The sequence below is a fragment of the Papio anubis genome, chromosome 4 (genome assembly GCF_008728515.1).
Source record: "Papio anubis isolate 15944 chromosome 4, Panubis1.0, whole genome shotgun sequence".
NCBI lineage: Eukaryota > Metazoa > Chordata > Mammalia > Primates > Cercopithecidae > Papio > Papio anubis.
The window spans coordinates 66,577,471-66,599,393 of NC_044979.1; the positions used below are offsets into that span (position 1 = coordinate 66,577,471).

The window sequence follows — 21,923 nt, forward strand, 5'->3', positions numbered from 1 at the left end:
GCGGTGTTTGGTTTTCTGTTCTTGCGATAGTTTGCTGAGAATGATGGTTTCCAGCTGCATCCATGTTCCTACAAAGGACATTAACTCATACTTTTTTATGGCTGCATAGTATTCCATGGCGTATATGTGCCACATTTTCTTAATCCAGCCTGTCATTGATGGACATCTGGGTTGGTTCCAAGTCTTTGCTATTGTGAATAGTGCTGCAGTAAACATACGTGTGCACGTGTCTTTATAGCAGCATGATTTATAATCCTTTGGGTATATGCCCAGTAATGGGATGGCTAGGTCAAATCGTATTTCTAGTTCTAGAACCTTGAGGAATCGCCACACTGTCTTCCACAATGGTTGAAGTAGTTTACAGTCCCACCAACAGTGTAAAAGTGTTCTTGTTTCTCCACATCGTCTCCAGCACCTGTTATTTCCTGACTTTTTAATGATTGCCATTCTAACTGGTGTGAGATGGTATCTCATTGTGGTTTTGATTTGCATTTCTCTGATGGCCAGTGATGATGAGCATTGTTTCATGTGTCTGTTGGCTGCATAAATGTCTTCTTTTGAGAAGTGTCTGTTCATATCCTTTGCCCAATTTTTGATGGGGTTGTTTGTTTTTTCTTGTAAATTTGTTTGAGTTCTTTGTAGGTTCTGGATATTAGCCCTTTGTCAGATGAGTAGATTGCAAAAATTTTCTCCCATTCTATAGGTTGCCTGTTCACTCAGATGGTAGTTTCTTTTGCTGTGCAGAAGCTCTTTAGTTTAGTTAGATCCACTTGTCAATGTTGGCTTTTGTTGTCATTGCTTTTGGTGTTTTAAATATGAAATCTTTGCCCATGCCTATGTCCTAAATGGTATTGCCTAGGTTATCTTCCAGGGTTTTTATGGTTTTAGGTCTAACATTTAAATCTCTAATCCATCTTGAATTAATTTTTCTTCTTTGAGAAATGCATGGCACATGCATTTCTTCTTTGAGAATTACCTGATTATATCCTTTCCCATTTTTTTTTTCCTGGAGGTGATGGCTTCTCTTTTTTTCTTTTTAGAAGTTCTTTTTTTAAGATAGCAATTGTTTATAATAAATATAGTTTATAATGTTAATAATGCTTTTTGTCTAATTTTAAAAATTTTGTCGTCCAGAGTACCAATCTTTGTGATACATTATCTTCTTTTTTCATCATGTTTGTATCAAGATGTAGTTAAACTCATGGCACATTTTAAACATCTGTAAGTCAGAAGGATCACTTTTGGAAGAGGCCAATTATTGGCAAAAGTAATTCATTATCAAGACAAAAAGTAAATGTACTTTGGAAGCGTAAAAATCTTAAAAATCCTTAAAGAACCCTTTATAAAAGCAATGCAAAGTATTTACTCTATATCTGAATAATACACACTTCATAATTGTGCCTTACCCCACCTCCTAAAATCTTATACTGATCTGTGTTTTGGGTTTGAGAACCACCTTAATGTGGAAATGCAAGAATCAGCAGGATCAAGTTCAAGAAGAATGAAGCCAGATGGTTCTGCAAGACCCAATATGAATAGACATATACAACAGGAATTATTTAAACTGCTTAACCATTCGCACAAAAATGAGTAGGTATATTTAAAGAAAACTTTTTTAAAGCAGAAGTTATCTGCAATATTCCAGTTGAGAGAAGATATATTCACAAGCAGTTTGGACAAGATGACTCCAGTCATGTGAAAGTTTAAGTTTTATTATAGACACTTTATGCAAACATTTCAATACTTTTTGCTACTTCTATAATCTTTTAGCAAGGCAATCAGTTAAGTCCAAATGAGAAAATACAAACAAAATTACATATTTTATCTTTAAAAATCTACTTTAACTCTGTTATAAAATTTATAATGCAATTTAAACCATTATTTCTCTCCACTTGATGATGTCTCTCGCTCTCTTCCTTTAATTACGAAGTGTCTGAAGACTCTGAACTTGGTTGAGGAAATGTTAAACAGATAACTCTTCATAATTCTATAAGTACTTGCTTTTTAACTTTGAATAAATGCCATATTTAAACACAAATATTAAAAAATATTTAACATCTCATACAGTCACAGTTCACTGGCGCTTTGCTCCAGACTGGACACTGACCATTGAAAAATAGATGCCTTTCTGTGCCAGCAGCTGCTGATGTGTGCCGTGCTCCTTGACTCTGCCATTCTGAAACACCACTATTAAGTCTGCATTCTGGATGGTGGACAGGCGGTGAGCAATGACAATGCAGGTACGGCCTTCTCTGGCTTTGTCCAGGGCTTCTTGGACAACCTAGTCCATAATCACATAGATTAATTCGCATAATAGTTGTTTTCCCTAATTCCTTTTCCATAAAAAGCTCCACAATAGGCTGGGTGTGGTGGCTCATGCCTGTAATCTCAGCACTTTGGGAGGCCAAGACGGGTGGATCACAAGGTCAGGAGATCAAGACCATCCTGGCTAACACTACGAAACCCCATCTCTACCAAAAATACAAAAAATGAGCCGAGCGTGGTGGCAGGTGCCTGTAGTCCCAGCTACTCGTGAGGCTGAGGCAGGAGAATGGCGAGAACCCAGGAGGCGGAGCTTGCAGTGAGCGGAGATGGCGTCAATGTGTCACTGCACTCCAGCCTGGGTGAGAGTGCAAGACTCCGTCTCAAAAAAAAAAAAAAAGCTCCACAATGAATTTCTCCAACAATAGATCCTTCTTTAACAAGATTTCTCCAACAATAGATCCTTCTTTAACAAGGTGTCAGTGAAACAGAACAGGTTTTTGAAAACAAAGGATTTGTCATATCAGAAGATGACTGAACCCTAGTTTGGGTTAGTTCCGAGGCAGTAGTTATCTATCCCTAACTTTTTTTTTTTTTTTTTTTTTTTTAAATAATTTGAAACAGGGCCTCACTCTGTCACCAGGGTGGAGTGTAGTGGTGCAATCATGGCTTACTGCAGCCTCAACCTCCCGGGCTCAAGCAATTCTTCCACCTCAGCCTCCTGAGTAGCTGGGACTACAGGTTCCCACCGCCATGCCTAGCTAATTATTTTATTTTTTGTAGAGACAAGGTCTCCCTATGTTGCCCGGGCGGGTCTCAAACTCCTGGGCTCAAGTGATGCTCCCACCTCAGCCTCCCAGCGTTGGGATTATAGGTGTGAGCCACGGCAGTAGGTGCCAGCCAGCAGTCATCTACTCTTAAAGTTAAGGGAGTAAATACAGTTCACTGACTCATTTAAAAACATTACTAATGTGTCTAGCAACACAACATCCTTGAAAACAGACCTCAAATCCAGCTCACAGTAAATTCAAGAAGCCTGAGCAAAGACCAAACACAGACTCCTGAATTTTAGTATTGTAAAGTAGGGAACATCTCATACTGAGTTGGTCTTTCAGATAATCTGAATTATTAACCTTTTCTCCAGTCAGAAATGATTGCTAATATTTATCTTAAAAAAGGTACAGCCAGATTTTAACATTGCCTTACCCTACCACTTTTCCTTATGGTTGCTGAGAGATGCTGCTAGTAGAAGCAGGAAATACACCTCCTGAAAGCAGCTTCTTAGGTCAACGTGAAGTGATCTAGGGATGGTTTGTGAAGCATATGTGCTCTAAGACTAATTTGCTTTGTGTCATCTTTTCTCTCCTGAATCACAGTTACAGAAACTGTTTACATTTTACTGAAAGGTGATGTAAATAACAATCAATAATCTGACTACATTTTGTTCTTTACTATGGAGAATAAAGCATTTTTAAGGATGATGATTCAAGTATGAATAAACTCAATTTAAATTCTTACCTTTTCACTTTCTGTATCCAGAGCTGATGTGGCTTCATCCAAAAGCAAAATATGAGGCTGTCTAACAAGGGCACGAGCTATGGCAATGCGTTGTTTCTGGCCACCAGAGAGCTGAGTTCCTTTGTCTCCTACTCTGGTGCTATATTTCTGTAAATAAGGTTTTGTTGTTATGAAAGTAGAACTGATAGTAAAGTTCTAACAGCTTGCTTATAGAAAGTAGGATAAATGATTCTATGCTCCAAAAATTTAGGTTCAGAAGCTAAGAATTGTTCATGGATAATTAAGGAAAGAACAGAAAAAAGCCCAAAATGGCAGGTTTACTATCTCTTTGAAAAACAGATGTTTGGGCCTTAAGATGATATGTTTTAGTATAAACAGGTCAGCATTTTAATGAAGAAGAATATCGTTGCAATGTTAGTATCTTCCATCTTCTGGTTTCATTATATTTGGGACAAAGATTGACAGGAGAAAGGAAATTTGATTTGAACAAGGTATTCATAATAAAATAATTGAAGCTCATCTTAATTGTAACCAGCAGGTGACACTCTCTGCATGATTTTAAATTGAGGAAAACCATTCTTGGGACGTTAGCCTTTTAGTATCTGTTTTTATGAAAGTATCTCCAACACTTAAACAATTTTAATGGGTGCTACATAAAGGATTCCATTTTGATATCTAACTTTGAAAATGAATATCTCCTTTTTAAACATTTTTGTTGTTAGAGTGCTCCCAAAATTCTTCCCATATTGTTTCCCACAGTAGATAATTGTCACCAACTATTCACTATGATGATAGGAACGGCAGTTAAAGGTTACTCAGGAGAGAGCAGAAACAGGATGTGACTGCACTTGTAACCTAGAAAACAATACTATTTTATTATTTCTAGGCCCTTGCCAGGCTGAAATTTTAGTACAGCGTTGCCTATTTTTATTTGCTATATCTGGCAACCCTAGTTTTGTGGCACTCAGCCCTGGGTCTCCCCTTGTAAATAGAGGGAGAAGACTCCAGATGAAGTTTTGGCAGATGTTTGGGACTGGCTCTGCCCCAGAGCCGTGGCTGCCTCAGAGGGCAGGAGCACTGTGAAGTGTGTCTCATGTGAGTGGAGGGGTTACTCATTGCACTCTTGATAGAGTGCTCATCCTGCTGAGGCAGATAAAGGCAGTGCGGCAATCTTACAAGGAGGAGGTAACTAAACCAGTCACCTACAGGGTGAGGTAAATCCTAGTATTAATCACTTAGGAGAAGTGGATCCTTAGGTAACAGGACTTAGGGGGTTTACCTTTTCTCTCCTGGTCTAGACACTGAGGAAGAGAATTACGGTGTCTACAGGTGTGTTCTGTGTGACAGATTAGAGACCCGGATCCCAGAAAGGCTGAAGTCTCTGTGGCAGACAAATGCCAGAGGGGCAAAGTATATTTAAGAAGATAGATAATACTTACTCTCTGTGTTTGTGTTTTATTAACCCCTAGCCCAGTGGTTCTCCAACTTGAGCCTGCGTCAGTATTATCTGGGCTCTTAAAACATGGATTGCTGGATCTGCATTCCTAACAAGTTCCCAGGTGATGCTGATCTGTGTCTATACTTGAGAACCACTATCCTCTCATCAGTAAAGGGGACTGGAGCTTTCCATTTTAAATGTTTGAGCCTGGGGAAGGGTCAATTACCTCCAGTTGGGCTAGACTGTGAAAGGAGAGTGGGAGACAAGGCCATCTCCCTGGGACTTAATGAGATTGGTGTCAGCAGTTATCCGAAGAAGAGCCTACAGAAGGGAATCTTGGGAAAGAGAGCCACCTGGTGTTGCTCGCCTGCCTCATGAGGAAACTGTCTTCCCTGAGGGGTTGAGGCTCCTGAGCTTTGTTTTAGGGGGCACTTCCTTAGAATAAAGAGCATAACTGATGATAATGGGTGGGGTAGATTACCTAGGTTGAGAAGCACTTCAAAATATAGGACCTAACTTTTGCAGCAACATGGATGCAGCTGGAGGCCATTATCCCAAGCAAAGTAATGCAGGAACAGAAGACCAAATACTGCATGTTCTCACTTATAAGTGGGAGTTAAACATCAGGTACTCATAGATGAAAAATGGCAACAGTAGAAACTGGGGACTATTAGGGAGGGAGGGGGGTAAGTGTTGAAAAACTACCTATTGGGTTCTGTGCTCAGTACCTGGGTGACGGGATCATTTGTACCCTGAAACCTCAGCATCATGCAATATACCCAGGTATAATAAGCCTGTACATGTACCCCCTAATTCTGAAATAAAGTTGGGAAAAATATAATTTTGGACTGTTAATATAGGTTGAGCATCCATAATCCAAAAAATTCAAAATCTGAAATTCTGAAATTTTTTGAGCACCAACATGATGCCACAAGTGGAAAATTTCACACCTGATCTCATGTAACAGGTCACAATCAAAACACAGTCAAAACTTTGTTTCATGCTCAAAGTTATTAAAAATATTGTATAAAATTACCTTCGGGCTAATGTGTATAAGGTATACATGAAATATAAGTGAATTATGTACATGCAAATATTCCAAAATCCAAAACACTTCTGATCTCAAGTATTTTGGATAAGGAATATTCAACTTGTATTCCAAAACAAGACAAAACACAAAAACTAAAATACAGGACCTAAGAGGGCTTAAGAGAGGGTGAGAGGTTTCATTTATCCAACTTCCTAGGAGGAATTCAGAGGACACCCATAGGACAACAGCCCAGGGAGCCCTAGAAAATACTTCAACCATTCACTGTAAACAAAGTTTGGGGCCCATGAAATGTACGATGATGAGAGATTACATGATACCCTGGTCACCCTAATGGCTCAACCCTTATTCAGAGAGAGCCCTCTTTCTGGCATGGGTTCAGCCCTCTGGACTGGACTGACTCCACAGTGAGGTTTGAGTCTTGGGAGACAGCTGCAAGAAGGAAGAAGGAAGAGAAACAGAGCAGAGACATGGGGAGGGACAGTCATGCCTGCTTCCTCGGCAGGCCAGAAGCAGCATGTGCAGGTAGAGACCCAGCCTCTGTACTTGGACTTGAAGGGAAAGGCTTCCCAGACATTGTACTTATCCCTTGGGCTGAAAAAGGTGGAGCCTCAAGCCTAATAGCTTTGGATCTAGAGAATTGTTCCAGTTCTCCTATCCCAGAAATGTTCCTCTCTCCTAAACCTGAAGTGATCACTTTCATCCCTTCCTCACAAGGAGGGTGAGGTGATCAGACAAACGTAACATCTAACCCAAATAGGAAGTGTGGCCAGATGCTTGTATACAGGTAAGGGTGTGATTTGGTTGCTAATTTCTCTTCACTTCTGGGAAACCATCCCCTTATACATCAAAGCATAGGCCAGGGAGGCTGCCACATGCTCCCGGGCTGTTAATTTGGAGAGAGACTTACATTAGGCAGTGACTCGATGAAGGCGTGTATATTGGCCTCCTTGGCTGCCCTCACGATCTCTTCCTGTGACACCACACGGCTGTTGTCTCCATAGGCAATGTTCTCACTAATGCTGCAGTCAAACAGGATGGGCTCCTGGGACACGATGCCCAGGTGTGCTCGGAGCCACTGAACATTCAGTTGCTTTATTTCTTTGCCGTCAAGCAGCTGAAAACAAGAGTTCACAGACCAACTTCAGGACCAGCACACTTTGAATGTAGCATAATTAACATCATTATTTCTTACACTGAAACTGCCAAGTTACTGTGAGATTAAGGAAAAGTTTGTGTGATTAAAATTTGGATAGTTAAGATTAATACAACAAGGTCACAACTGTATGCTTTGAGGAACTGTCATGTTTCCTGTGTTATAACCATGGTTTCTGATGTATGCACATGGTAGGTAGAATAAGACATCTATGTCCTAATCCCTGGATCCTGTGAATGTGTTATGTTACATGTCAAAAAGAAACTAAGGTAGTAGACGTAAGGTTGCTAATCAGCTGACTGTAAAATAAGATTATCCTGAATTACCTTGGTGAGCCTAATGTAATCATAAAGGCTTGTAACTGAGGAAGGAGAGAGGAGAGTATCAGAGCAAACGCAGTGTAAGAAAGACTCAACCAGCCACTGCTGGTTTTGAAAACAGAGGAAGGGGCCACAAGCAAGAAAAGGCAAGAAAACAGATCATTCTTTGGAGCCTCTAGAAGGAACACAGCCCTGCTGACACTTGATACGTGCCCACTGAGACCTATTTTAGGTTTCTGACCTCCAGAAGTGTAAAGTCATAAATTGGTGTTGTTTTAAGCCACTGATTTTGTGGTAAGTGGTTACAGCAGCCACACGAATACAATGCCTAATACTTCTGAGATGTATCCTGAGAGCCTTATTCTTAAATCTCCATTTTTCAGAGACACAGTGCCCAGGATTAACATGGAAATAAATAACAACTATGACCACATAACAGGTTTGCAGTTCAGGAACTATAGGGGATGGACAGGTGAACAGGGGAAGGAAAGGGTGAATAGACATCATCAATACTAAGCCAGATGAGTAGGAATGGAGAGCTGCCCTTTCTCTATAATCTGGTTCCCTGGATTATCTTGCAGAAGACTGGGGAGGGCACCTTACAGCCTTGCTGATAACAAGCCCTACTCTGATGCAAATATGTCTGCCAGATAGGTCTGCTTTGCAAGAGAATTTGCATTTAAGTGAGAGAGTTGTTCATCTCTTCTGAAGAAGGCACCAGTGACTCAGCTTTGAGCGTTTCCAATAGTAGTGACAAGTTTGTACTGAGCCATATCCTCTCTGTATCCCATGTGCCTGGTTGGGTGGCTCAAGGGGACAGCTGGCCAGCAGTAGGGTACAATCTTTGCTACAGGAACATGGCTTCTGCTTGTGACACTGGCAGATGCAGGGATGGAAGCTCTCCCATAACCTTATTAGTTCCAAGCTGAGTTGCCATGGAGACTATTCCACACATGTATGCTCCAGGCTTCCTTACAATGTTAATAAATGAAGGTAGAAAACAGAGGGTGGAGAGGGACAGTAAAAGCCAAACAAGGATGTGGCTAAGTAGCAGATCTTGTTAGATAAAACACTGTACTTGAGAAGTGGAAATTTAAGGAAAGGAGGAGTTTGGTTTTTGCTTTTGTTTTGTTTTAATTTTCCAGGTTTATACCCCTGGGAGGAAAACAGCCACTGCCTAACTAATACAATCACAGGCAAATCTGAATGATCTCAGCAAGTTATAATGAGTTTCTTCATTACACTGAATACACTCTTGGACCTCCTCGTCCCCGCATAATACCCTAGGATTGCAAACTATTTAAAATCTGTGTTGACTGAAGAATTCTTTCTTTAAGTAAAACTTAAGTTTAGATGCCTACAATGTAAAAAAGATCAAAGAAGCAGAGCTCCTTTGGTTGAGGAATGGTGTTGGTTTGAGAGAAGACCATGGAACTCTGGGGAATCTATGAGAACTGCTCAAAAAATCCTGGCCTAAATAAAAATATAACTAGGAAAGTAAACATATTGGTAAAAAATAATGAAAGGCCAGATTAAAATGATCGGCTATCTCTATTGTAGATTGTTAAATCTATTGCTTGCTTTCATTAGCACAAAAATGTAAATGTTAACACATGTATTCTTCTATGCATATTTACTGTGAAATAATAATTGATTTTTAAAAATCAAGCACTGACAACATTGTAGGTTCTGTGATAAGCATGTCTCCTACAGTCTCTTGTTTAACCTTCACAGCAACACTTCTGAGGTCACTGTGAGGTTAACTGCCATTTTACTGATAAGCAAATGCGCACAGTTAGTAATTGGTGGAAAACCAAGACTGGATCTAAACACTATAGGTTGAGTTTTAGTAACACTAATATCTCACAACTGAAAGATATTTTATGCCCCCTCCTTAAAAGGGGAATGCCCCCATCTCGGGCTCTTCTTGGGTTATAACCAGACAACAACAAGCAGCTTCTAACTATATCCCAAAGGTGGCTCTGACTGTTGTATATGAGAGAGACTAGAAAGGGGAGAAAGGAAAGGTCAGGGGGAGACTCAAAGCAGGGGTGATTTAACAGTGACACTGATGAAAGTTGAGCTTCAAGAGCCCTCAATTACATGTAAATTCTAGGAAGTTGAACAGTTTTCTGGGTGGGATGGAGGAAAGGCTGTAGTCAGGAAGCTCTTCCCTGTAAGTGTTGATGATAAATTGCCTAAAATGAAAGGGACCGGAATCTTTAAGCTTCCAATATTTGGTTATGATTTTTTTTGTTTGAAGTAAATATCCACTTTTGTGTCTAATTTTGCATTCAAAATTTTTTCTTTAAGTTGAATCCCTAAAATTGTATAATCTTCAGGTCCCTCAAAACTTGGAGAATCCTCCCATCTTCACAATTTCATAGCTTAATTATTCAAGACTTTCCACAATTTAACCTAAATCTTTCTTCAAATTTAACAGTTTGGTGGCTCTCGAATGATGGCTGGCATCAGGATCACCTCGGAAAATTATAAAAAGAAAAGGCTAAACCCTAGCCTACTTGAATAATCCAGGCTGGCTGTATTTTTTACTAGCTCTTTAGGCCATTCTAATAGTCACTGAAGCTTGAGAACCACCACTTCAGGTCAATGATTTTCAACGTGGGATTCAAGGTCCACTGATGGTCATGAGAATTTCGTGACTTCAGGGGATCCTCAGGGTCAAATCCTTTCTTTAATTCTTATGCTCAAATCCACAGACTCATTTTTACATGGCAATAAAAACTAATGAGTAGTAATCCACTGAGTTATTCAGGGCTACTCACTGATGTCCATAAACAAAACTTTGTACATTTACTAGAGTTTATTGTGGACACTTTCTGCTAAGAAGTCTAGCTGCAGTGCACCATCTGGCAGTATTTCCAAGCCCTAGTGCAAATGCACAGGAGAAGATAATGGATATTCCTGCAATAAATGAGGACACTTTGTTTTCAGTCCATTATCAATAATGTCTTGGGATGCTTACTGTGCTATGCACTCAGCATTCATTTTCATATACTTCTGTGTCTGACCTTTTATACATCAAGGGACTAGAAGGCTAAAAACTATTTCCCACTTTCCCTTGGTTCTGGAAGTAAGTCAGGGTCTACCAGGGAGATGCACAGTGTAAAATCTGGGAGGTAGACACCATCTCTCCTTCAGCAGCCATGGTAAGCTAACAGCTTAACTCATTTTTGGCAGACAAGAATTTCTGCAACAGACAGATTCTAGTCTTGTACCTTTAAATTTGGAACAGCTGTGGCATAATTTTCTGCAGCTTCTTGGTTACAGAATCACAGCTGCAGTGCGGTGATCTGGAAGTCTGGGAGCAAGTAGCCTACTTTTCTTTCACTCTTCCAGCCCTTCCAAAGATTTTGTAAGCATGTAATTCCGTTTATTAAATACTTATCTACTTGAAATACCTAGTGCAGTTTCTGTTTCCTACTCTGAACTGTAACTGATGCTGTCCATGTTTTAAATTATGTTCTGCTTGTGTTTATATACTTGCAGAATAACATTAATTATTCCTTATTGTATCATTATTGTGCTGTATTATATCGTGGTTTTCAACTCCAACATTTTGTTATCACCAAGCGTTTTTCCCCTTGGAAAGTGACTATGAGTACATTAGTGGATGATGACATTTGAAAATCTTTCCTACATGAGTTATCAGAAAAGTTTGAGAACCACTACTCAAACTAAACTCCTATTTCAGCCAAAGTGTCCTATTTGCGCATTGGGAACAAATCACTGATCACAGCTTGCATTTTCTCTCACATTGAATGTCATCACGACTGTTCATCCACATGCAAATCCTTATCTCTTAAGAACTAGCTCTAGGCCTATCTTCTTTAACTCATGAAAGTATATGCCCCATTTCCTCAGTTAAAGTATTTGAGGGCAGATATCATGCCCTACAATTCATCATAGCACAATCTTTTACATACCACTTAATAACTGTCTGTTGAGGACCATAATCAGTGTCTGAGGGCTAACATTTCCTCCTCTAATTGCTTTGGCTGTCAGCGACGTCTTTATTTAGAGTCCTGTTTTTAAACTCACCACAAAAAATTGAAAGACAAAATCAGAGTTCACAGAAAATATAAAGCAAGAGAGTAAAAGTAGGTAACAAGCTTATGTAATGATTTAAGAGTAGACTGAATAAAGGCATAACTATCTTTGAATACAGTAACAAATATTTATGAGTAAGAGTGACTGCTGTGAGGAAGTAAAAAGAGTCCTAGACTAAAGGTTGAAAACTCTCTTTTCATTTGAGTTATTAAATGCTACCAGTGTCCATACATAGTGGGTGGGCATCCATCTGACTTTACCAGCAGGCATCCATTCTGATTGGTCAGTGTCCATTCTGTTCCCATTGTTAAGTATTTTAAATATCACTTCTCAGTACAATTAATTACATGCCTACATAATGAAAATGTCTTGTTCTTAATCTATTCCTTCCTAGTTTGTCTTCTTTCCTAGCCTCCATCATAGTCGTTTAAACTCACTGCTCCCTGCCAGACACCTCTCTCATTCCCAGCAACTAAGACAAAAGGGCGTACTTCTATATTCTTTATACATTTCCCAAATTTGTTGATTCTACTTTTTTTTCCCTTAGATGATGTTTCAATGCCCTCTCTCCATCAATGATTTTGTCTCATCCCCAGCCATAAAAATGCTCAACAGTTCACCTCCTAAACATTTTCCCTGGACTCTGCCTCCCCACTCAAGCACTGTCCTTATTTGCCTTTCTTTTACTTTCCATCTTCTTGATAACCTATGCTCACTTACATCTCCATTTCTCCTCCTAACCATACTTCAGCCACCCTTAATTGTTTTCTACCATCACTACTTCACTAAGAATACTTTAAAATATCAGAAGTAGCCCATTCATTGCTAGACTCTATCATGTCTTCTCAGTCTCCTCCTTACCCAATCTCTCTATACCATCTGTCATTGCTGACTACCATCTTTGAAACAGTCCCCATCCTTGGCTTTCATCTCACTCTTAGCACCTGTCCTGCATCTTTCTGGCTACTTCCATTTTTGTCGGTTCTTCTCAAGTCAACTGAAACCTAAGTACAGCAAGGGAGATAGGTGGTACAAAGGGTGCTTGCAAAGGAGGGTAGAGTAGTAGTGTTGAGGGAAGCCTGGAGAAGTTCGCTGGGACAGATGACACCACTTGGAGACCATATTTAGGTTGTCAGACTTTATCCAAGTGGGGTTGTTGTTTAAAGGTTTGAAAAAACATGGCTCAGAGTTGAGAATTAAATACATTCAGACATTTGGATGATGAAAACCTGAACTGAGCTAAATACGAAAGTGTGCTCACCACTTTCCCCGCCAAGGGGTCGTAGAACCGCTCCAGGAGCTGGACCACCGTGCTCTTCCCACAGCCACTGCTGCCCACTAGGGCCAGCGTCTGGCCCTTCTTCACTTCCAGGCTCAGCCCCTGAAGCACTGGGATGTCCAGTCGGGTGGGATAGTTGAATACAACTTCATTAAATGTGACATTTCCTTCCAATGTGTTCTGCAATGAGAAGAATAACAGTAAATTAGATTGCCACAATACTGAAAATAAAGTGTATAGCTAACCCTTTCAATTACCAGGTGTCAGAAGGTAATGAACTTGTATTACAATTGGCTTCACTTCAAACTGCTAGAATTTATTTTATTTTTATTTTATCATTTTATTATTTTTTATTTTTTGAGACAGTCTCACTCTGTTACCCAGGCTGGAGTGCAGTGGCATGATCTCAGCTCACTGCAACCTCCACCTCCCAGATTCAAGCAATTCTCGTGCCTCAGCCTCCCGAGTAGCTGGCATTACAGCATGTGCCACCACACCCAGCTAATATTTTTTTATTTTTAGTAGAGATGGAGTTTCACCATATTGGCCAGTCTGGTCTCGAACTCCTGACCTCAAGTGATCCACCCACCTCAGCCTCCCAAAGTGCTGGGATTACAGCCATAAGCCACTGCGCTCAGTCTCAGACTGCTAGAATTTAGTAAATGAGGTCTAAAAGAGTAAAAGCTTTCACAGCATGTATTGTTAAGACAATGTGAATATACAATACAGCTGCAATAACTCAAATCTGTTCCTCAGGAATACAGTAACTTACAATAAAATCTGGTGACCAGCCTGGGCAACATAGCAAGACCATGTCTCTACAAATAATTAAAAAATTAGCTGGGCATGATGGCACATGCTTGTAGTCCCAACTACTTGGGAGGCTGAGGCAGGAGGATCGCTTGAGCCCAGAAGGTCAAGGCTGTAGTGAGCAATGATCATGCTACTGCACTCTAGCCTGGATGACAGAGTAAGACTCTGTCTCTAAAACAATTGTTTGTAAAAAATCTGATGAATAGGTTTTGCTTATAAAGTGAGCAGTGTTCCTATTTCCCTATAACCTTTGCTATGTAAAAGTACTGAATGTTGATGTATATTATTAGTAGTTACTGAAAGGAATCTATGATCTAGGAAGTTTTATTTTATCATCAGCATATTTGAAAGTACAAATTTTATTAAGTTTCCACTTAGAATACTTTCATTAAGGAGTCAGGAGTAGATCCAATAGTTGAAACATCAAACTCACCGGCTTTAGGCCTTCTGTGCTGTAGCTGTCAATCAAAGGGGTTTTTTCAATGATCATGATGATGTGGGCTGCTGATACTTTGGCTTTGGCATAGTCAGGAGCAAATGAACTGACTTGCCCCACGGCCATGGCACCAAAGACAACAGCTGAAAATACTCTGGAAAGTACAAACACAAAACATGTGTGCAGCGTTACGACCACAATGCTAGAAAGCTGACACTCCTTTTTTTTTTTTTGAGATGGGGTCTTGCTGTGTTGCCCAGACTGTAGTGCAGTAGTGCAATCAGAGATCACTACAGATATGACCTCTGGGGCTCAAGCGACCTTCCCACCTCAGCCTCTGGAATAGCTGGGACTACAACTTTGCACAACCACAGTTGTAAAACCAGCTAATTGTTTTATTTTTTTGTAGAGATGGGGGTCTCCCTGTATTGCCCAGGCTGTTCTCAAACTCCTGGTATGAAGCAGACCTCCTGCTTCAGCCTCCAAAAGTGTTGGGATTATAGGTGTGAGCCATCATGCCTGGCCAAAAGTTGACACTTCTGTAACCAGAGAGCTTAGCCTCTAATAGTTATAAAACAGATGTTAAAAATAAAACAAACACATTTCCTTATAAGTTCATGTCAGTGTGACAGATTGATTGCAAAATGGCCCATTTTTTTTCCACCTCTCTCTGTATCCTCATCTTGCAATGTGACCTTTGCAGCACCTTTGAATCTGGACTGGCCTTGTGACTTGCTTTGGCCAGCAGGATGTGGTGGGCAGGATGTGGTGGAAATCACTTTTTCCAGTTCCAAGTCTATGACTCAGGGGGCCTTATATGCTTTGTGAGCATGCATGCGTGTGTTCTCTCTCTCTTTCTTTCTCTCTCAGAATTCTGCCACTGTCTCAAACCCAGGCTAGCCTGCTGGAGGATGAGGCACACATGGAGGAGAGCTGTGTGAATCCCAACCAACCAGCTACAGACACAACCCACTACAGACACATGAGTAAGTCCAGCTGAGATCCACTATGCCTAACCCAGATCAGTAGAACTTCACAGCTAACCCACAGGTTTGTGGGCAAAAATACGTATGTCTCTGAGGTTTAGTGGCTGGTTGTTACACGGCATTGTTGTGGTGATCAACAACAGATACGGTCAGTGATGTTGGAATTACATCAGATTCTTAAAAACCTATGAACTGTGCAACAAAAAGAAAGTTTCTTACAGAACCAGATATGTTGCTCTTAAGGTGCATTGACATTCTTATCTATGACATGGGAATCACAGCAACTTAAAGTTGGGAAGGTCTTTACAGGTATCAAGTCCAGCTCTCCATGTTTGTGCCTGGACACCTCCCCTAAATTGGCTTCCATCCTCTGATTTAGGAAGTAGCATGTTTGGTTGTCTATTGTTAAACAGTTCTTTTTCAAACTGAAGAAAAAATTTACTTCCTTTTACATAAGACAGGCCTACAAGTCTTGAAATATTACTAAAACCTCCTTTGCTTCTTTGGTAACTCCTTTTACGGCCCTTCTCTAGACATATTTATTAATATGATTTTTTAAACAGCAAGCCTGGAACTGACAAAATACTTGGGAACCCTCCCAGAATACAGGGAATCCATCACTTTCTTTCCTCTGGACTCTATGCCTATGTTTATGTAGCATATTGTGTCATTAGTTTTTGTTTGTTTGTTTGTTTAACTGGCACTAAATAAGATACACCGATGGTTAATCTTGGCCTTGTGATCATTTAAACCTATGGGACCTTTTTCTAATGCACTGCTCTTCAGACAGGTCTTCCTTTTCCTTAACTTGGAATGTTGATTTTGCAAACCTAAATGCCCCAATGTCAGCAACTTTCACCAATTCAATTTTTTGGAGTAAAGCAATATATCAAATAATTATCTAATCAAAGTCCCAATGCCAGTGATGCTTGGTTTTGATCTCTAGGTCATAATCACAGATAGCACCCGCATATCATTTGTCCAATGCACACCTTTAATGGAAATTTAGATGTCTTTTTTGGGGTCCTCCTGAGCAAACTGTAATGCATGAACAGCTCAATGTTTAAAAAGGAAAGAAATACTACACTAATACATTACACTGCCAGGCTTATATGATTCTGGTTTAAATGTAAAACTATATTGCTACTAATTATGTTATGCTATCAAGAGGCAGAATCTTACCCATCTCTAAATCTAGAAGCTCAGATATATTATATATACTTTTGACCACCAAACTGCATATTTGGGTACTTTTGTAGTATAACTGCTTCAGGCTTATCTTCCTCTGACCAAGGCACAGTTATCTACATTCAGAACAATGTAGCGGAAAAATCTCAATATAACTTTTCCTTTGTCATTTCTGACTTCATCTGGCTCTTACCTTCCAACTCTTCTCATATCAAGGAAAAGTAAACTTATCCTGGAATCTCCAAGGGCTTGCAGAACTTAGTACAACACATCTGCACTTTACTTGCTCTGTAAGAAAGTCCTTTAAAAGGAGCCACTCAGACTCCTTGCTCAGAGCTAGGCTTCTTCCCAAATGCCAAGGCCTTCTCAAAATCTCTGAATGGAATCACTCCACCCAGTGACAGACTTGGAAAGTTCAGCTATATGTGAGCCAGCAATGAGGAAAGAAGTTACTGCTCCTTCAAATGAAAGGGGGTGCTTCAATGGTGGCACATGAAGACTCAGAGGCAAAATGCCACTTTAGGAATCACCAGAATCTCTTCATGAGGCTTCACAGTAGGGTTTCCTATCTAGACATGAAGCATGTTCATCCCAGTTTTATTTTTAGAGTTTAACTAAATAATAACCCAATACTTACAACAGAACATCCTCAAAGCTCATGAGATAATGTGCCACCAAGTAGGCTCCAAACCGGAAACATCCAGCATAGGAAAAATACATCATTGCCTGGGTGAAGGAAAACGTGATTCCAAAGATGTGTGCTTTCCTCAAAGAGTTTCTGAAAAGAAGACATTTGAAAACTCATTCCACTTTCATTTCTCAGTCCTTAAAATGTATCTTTTGATAGGCTTGCAGTACGGCACAGAGGCATGACCAACAAAAATGGGTTTAGTTTCCAAAGAACTAAGTTTGGTCCACACTTTACACTTGGCGGTTGTGCAAATTTGGGAAACTGCCTAACCTCTGAGACTCAGTGTCTTTATCTTTAATGTAGAATTAACTACACCTCAAACTGTTGATGTAAAGAGAAAATAATCCAATGACTGTAAAGAGCCAGTTAGGGATCAATAAGTAAAAGTTTTCTCCCTTTCCCCCCACTTTTGGACACACAACATGTAAGTACTCTATATAAATATTCATTCTGCACACGTTTACCCAACACCTACAAGTTGCAGGTACCCTGATGGGTGACACAGAGGAAACAGGCATGTTCTTGACTTAGGAGACCTGAGTTGAGTTGAATTACTATTTATGCATTGAAGGTGCCTTATGAATAATCTGTTATGAGAAGAAAGCAGAAGCACTAAATTATTTGGGGGTCTTAGAGAAGGCTTTACAAAGGGGTTGACATTCTAGAATCATGACATGGAGGCTCAGTGATATGGAGGTGTGAGTGCGGGCAGGCTGGTTAGCAAGTGGGCAGCCCTGGGTCTCCAACCCCTCCTGCTACCAGATCAACTCTGCTTTTATCTTCATCACATATGAAGATTTCAAATAATTTTTTTTTTAGACAAAAAAGACTCTACCATCATTTTTTTAAAATAAAAGCTTAAAAATCTATTAATAAGGTCCACCTCTCTCTTTTATTATAAGAAACAGACTCAGAGAGGTTGGGCTTGCTTATGTTCACACCACTTATTAGAGCTCTCACTGGGATGACTGTGTTAAAGGAAGAAGGCCTGCACTGGAGAAGGGGTAAAAAGCAGAAAGACAGGTAAACCCAGGAAGCACCATCCTCTTCGTGTCCCACAGGTACCTCAAATTTTAGGTTCCATAAATAACTCATTTTCAACTAGAGCAAATTGTAGGGTCATATCCTAACTGGACATCAGATAGTCATTCTCAGCATCATGTCTCCCTCCCTTCTCATCAGTGACCCATTCTTACAGGTTCTACATCAGAGATGTCCCTGCCTTAGTTCAGGGTCTTGTAATTTCTCTCCTGCATAATTACAACTGTTTCCCAATGAGTTCCCTTCGAGTACTTTCTCCACTTGCTCCCTACCTTCTAGCTGAAGTAATCCCTCTGAAAACAAATATGATGACTGAAAAATTATTCACACTCCCCTCCCATTCTTCAGCGGTTATTACCTGTATGGTACCTGCAAACTCTGATCATACATATGTTCAAACTTCTGCTCCTGAGTCAAAGAAACAACAGTTCGGAAGTTTTCTATTGCTTCAGTAGCGATCTGTAACAGAGAGCACCGATCACCAAGAGGCACAAGGGTAAACAGGGGTGATTAACCTGAATTCTATAAAACAGACTAATGAAAATCATTTTATGATTACATATTTTTTATTATGTATGAGCATTTTCTCTGTAGAAAAAGATACTAAGTAATTTATCAAACTGAGTTATGGATCTGGAAGGAAAATTGACTAATTCAGACTTCTCCTTTGCAGAAAGAGAAGCTAAGACTTAAACGGATTAAAGCATTGCTTAAAGCCACATAGCTTTACGTGGCTTCACAAAAGTAACCTGAGAACTCACAGTACTTCACATCTATTAGTGTTCTTTCTTCTATGATGATCACATTTTAAGTTCACAGTTATTTTGCACATATTTTTAAAATGTGATGTTTATATTTTTCTCTTTATCATTGCCATTTGTGACAACTGAAGAATGCTTGGAAAATACTGAAAGAACTAAGGCAATAGAAAGTATATTTTAGATAGGTTTGTCAGCTTACTCCTTTCTGCCTGTGGACGTTTACTCCTTTCTGCCTGTGGATGCCACCAAGGAAGCATTGTTAAAGTCTATCTCTCCCCTGCCATCATGTCTAAGTCAGAGTCTCCTAAAGAGCCCAAACAGCTGAGGAAGCTCTTCATTGGAGGGTTGAGCTTTGAAACAACCGATGAGAGCCTGAGGAGTCATTTTGAGCAATGGGGACGCTCACGGACTGTGTGGTAATGAGAGAATACAAAGCGCTCAAGGGACTTTGGGTTTGTCACATATGCCACTGTGGAGGAGGTGTATGCAGCCATGAATGCAAGGTCCTATAAGGTAGATGGAAGAGTTGCGGAACCAAAGAGAGCTGTCTCAAGAGAAGATTCTCAAAGACCAGATGGCCACCCAACTGTGAGAAAAATATTCATTGGTGGCATTAAAGACACTGAAGAACATCACCTAAGAGATTACTTTGAACAGTACGGAAGAATTGAAGTGATTGAAATCATGACTGACCAAGGCAGTGGTAAGAAAAGGGGCTTTACTTTTTAAGTTTTGATGACCATGACTCCGTGGATAAGACTGTCATTGAGAAATACGCATACTGTGAATGGCCACAATTGTGAAGTTAGGAAAGCCCTGTCAAAGCAAGAGATGGAGAGTGATTCATTCAGCCAAAGAAGCGAAGTGGCTCTAGGAACTTTGGTGGTGGTCGTGGAGGTAGTTTCGGTGGGAATGACAACTTTGGTGGTGGAGGAAACTTCAGTGGTCATGGTGACTTTGGTGGCAGCTGTGGTGGTGGTGGATATGGTGGCAGTGGGGATGGCTATAATGGATTTGGTAATGATGGAAGCAATTTTGGAGGTGGTGGAAGCTACAATGATTTTGGCATTTACAACAATTAGTCTTTACATTTTGGACCCATCAAGGGAGGAAACTTTGGAGGCAGAAGCTCTGGCCCCTATGCTAGTAGAGGCCAGTACTCTGCCAAACCATGAAACCAAGGTAGCTATGGCAGTTCCAGTAGCAGCAGTAGCTACGGCAGTGGCAGAAGATTTTAAATTACTGCCAGGAAACAAAGCTTAGCAGGAGATAAGAGCCAGAGAAGTGACAGGGAAGTTACAGTTTACAACAGATTTGTGAATTCAGACAAGCACATTAGTGGCAGGGCCTAGCTGCTACAAGAAGACATGTTTAGACAAATACTCATGTGTATGGGCAAAAAACATGAGGACTATATTTGTGACTAATTGTATAACAGGTTATTTTAGTTTCTGTTCTGTGGAAAGTGTAAAGCATTACAACAAAGGGTTTTAATGTAGATATTTTTTTGCACCCATGCTGTTGATTGTTAAATGTAATATTATGATCATGACGCTGAATAAATGTGTCCTTTAAAAAAAAAAGGTATATTTTACACATTTGCATAATTTTTTTCCTAAGGGCATAAATATATTTAACAAGATTGGAATGAAACTCTATATTTAGCTCTATATCATTATTTTTTACCCTCATATCAAAAGCATTTTCCAAGTTCATTAAATACACATGAATAATGAGATGTGTAATGAGTCCTTTAATATCATAACCAATTAAGTATTCCTTTATTGTTGAGCCAGGTTTTCAACTTCTTTTTTATTAAAAATAATGGTGAGATAAACATCTTTGTACCTAAACATTTGTCTATGTTGAATTGGTTTATTAGGAAAATTTCTTAAGGCGAAATTAATAGGTCAAAGAAAACTAACTTTTTTTTTTTTAAGAGACAGGGTCTTGCTCTGTTGCCCAGGCTAGAGTGCAGTGGCTATTCACAGGTGTTAGCATCATAGCTCACTGCAGCCTCACACACTTGGGTAAGCAATCCTCCTGCCTCAGTCTGCCAAGTAGCTAGGACTACAAGCACATGGCACTACACCTGGCTTGAATGAAGCTTTTTTAACTTCTTAAGGAATGTGGCACATACTATCAAGCTGTTTTCCAGAAAGTTTTGGGCTGGGTGTGGTGGCTCATGCCTGTAATCCCAGCAGTTTGGGAGATGGAGGCAGGTGGATCATTTGAGGGAAGGAGTTTGAGATCAGCCACAGCCAACATGGTGAAACCCTGTTTCTACTAAAAATACAAAAATTACCTGGGCATGGTGGCACATGCCTTAATTCCAGGTTACTGGGAGGCAGAGGAAGCGCCTGAACCCGGGAGACGGAGGTTGCAGTGAGCCAAGATGGTGTCACTGCACTCCAGCCTGGGCAACAGAGTGAGACTCCATCTTAAAAAGGAAGTTTCCATCATTCAATTATGTTGTAATTGAATGTTACTTCCAACAAGGCAATTTGATTAGAAACACACATCCTTCATCATCTCTGGAGTCTGAGTAAAAGGATATGGAAAAAGCAAAGAACACCAGTGTACAAGATGAGATTTCAGCCTACATCAGCCGCACCACCTTGAACCAAAATGCTGTCTCATTTTCCTTATTTGCGAAATGAGGAGGATGGACTAGAGGGTCTCTAAAGTCCCTTTTAATGCTATGATTCTAACAGAAATAATTTCCAGAATTATAAGTCACCAAGAGAAATGACTCCTTATTGTTTAAGATGTTCTTCCTCTCTTTGGCCTCTACACTGGTCAGAACAGATTCTAATAAAGACACATTTAATTTAGCATGTTTTATAGCTTAAAAATCATAAATGTGAAATTCCATTTATTCTTCTCTGAATCCTACATAAATTACCTAACTTCAA

The 21,923-nt window shown here is 40.0% G+C and overlaps 1 protein-coding gene across 4 annotated transcripts in view; it reads right to left on the reverse strand.

The window, feature by feature from the left end:
* Positions 1 to 1,686: 1,686 nt before the first annotated feature.
* The window catches only part of ABCB1 (ATP binding cassette subfamily B member 1), a 107,831-nt gene continuing 87,594 nt past the window's right edge, over positions 1,687 to 21,923 (reverse strand). For 3 of the 4 annotated variants that reach the window (XM_021935309.2, XM_021935307.2, XM_009203505.4), the window contains 7 exons: positions 18,606 to 18,706; positions 17,153 to 17,293; positions 14,339 to 14,495; positions 13,075 to 13,272; positions 7,177 to 7,383; positions 3,781 to 3,927; positions 1,687 to 2,281 (listed from right to left, as the gene is read on the reverse strand). In XM_021935309.2, coding sequence (XP_021791001.2) covers positions 2,075 to 2,281; positions 3,781 to 3,927; positions 7,177 to 7,383; positions 13,075 to 13,272; positions 14,339 to 14,495; positions 17,153 to 17,293; positions 18,606 to 18,706 — 1,158 coding nt within the window. In that variant the 3' untranslated portion in view covers positions 1,687 to 2,074. The remainder of the gene's footprint in view (positions 2,282 to 3,780; positions 3,928 to 7,176; positions 7,384 to 13,074; positions 13,273 to 14,338; positions 14,496 to 17,152; positions 17,294 to 18,605; positions 18,707 to 21,923) is intronic. The other variant, XM_031665972.1, reaches the window with a different exon arrangement.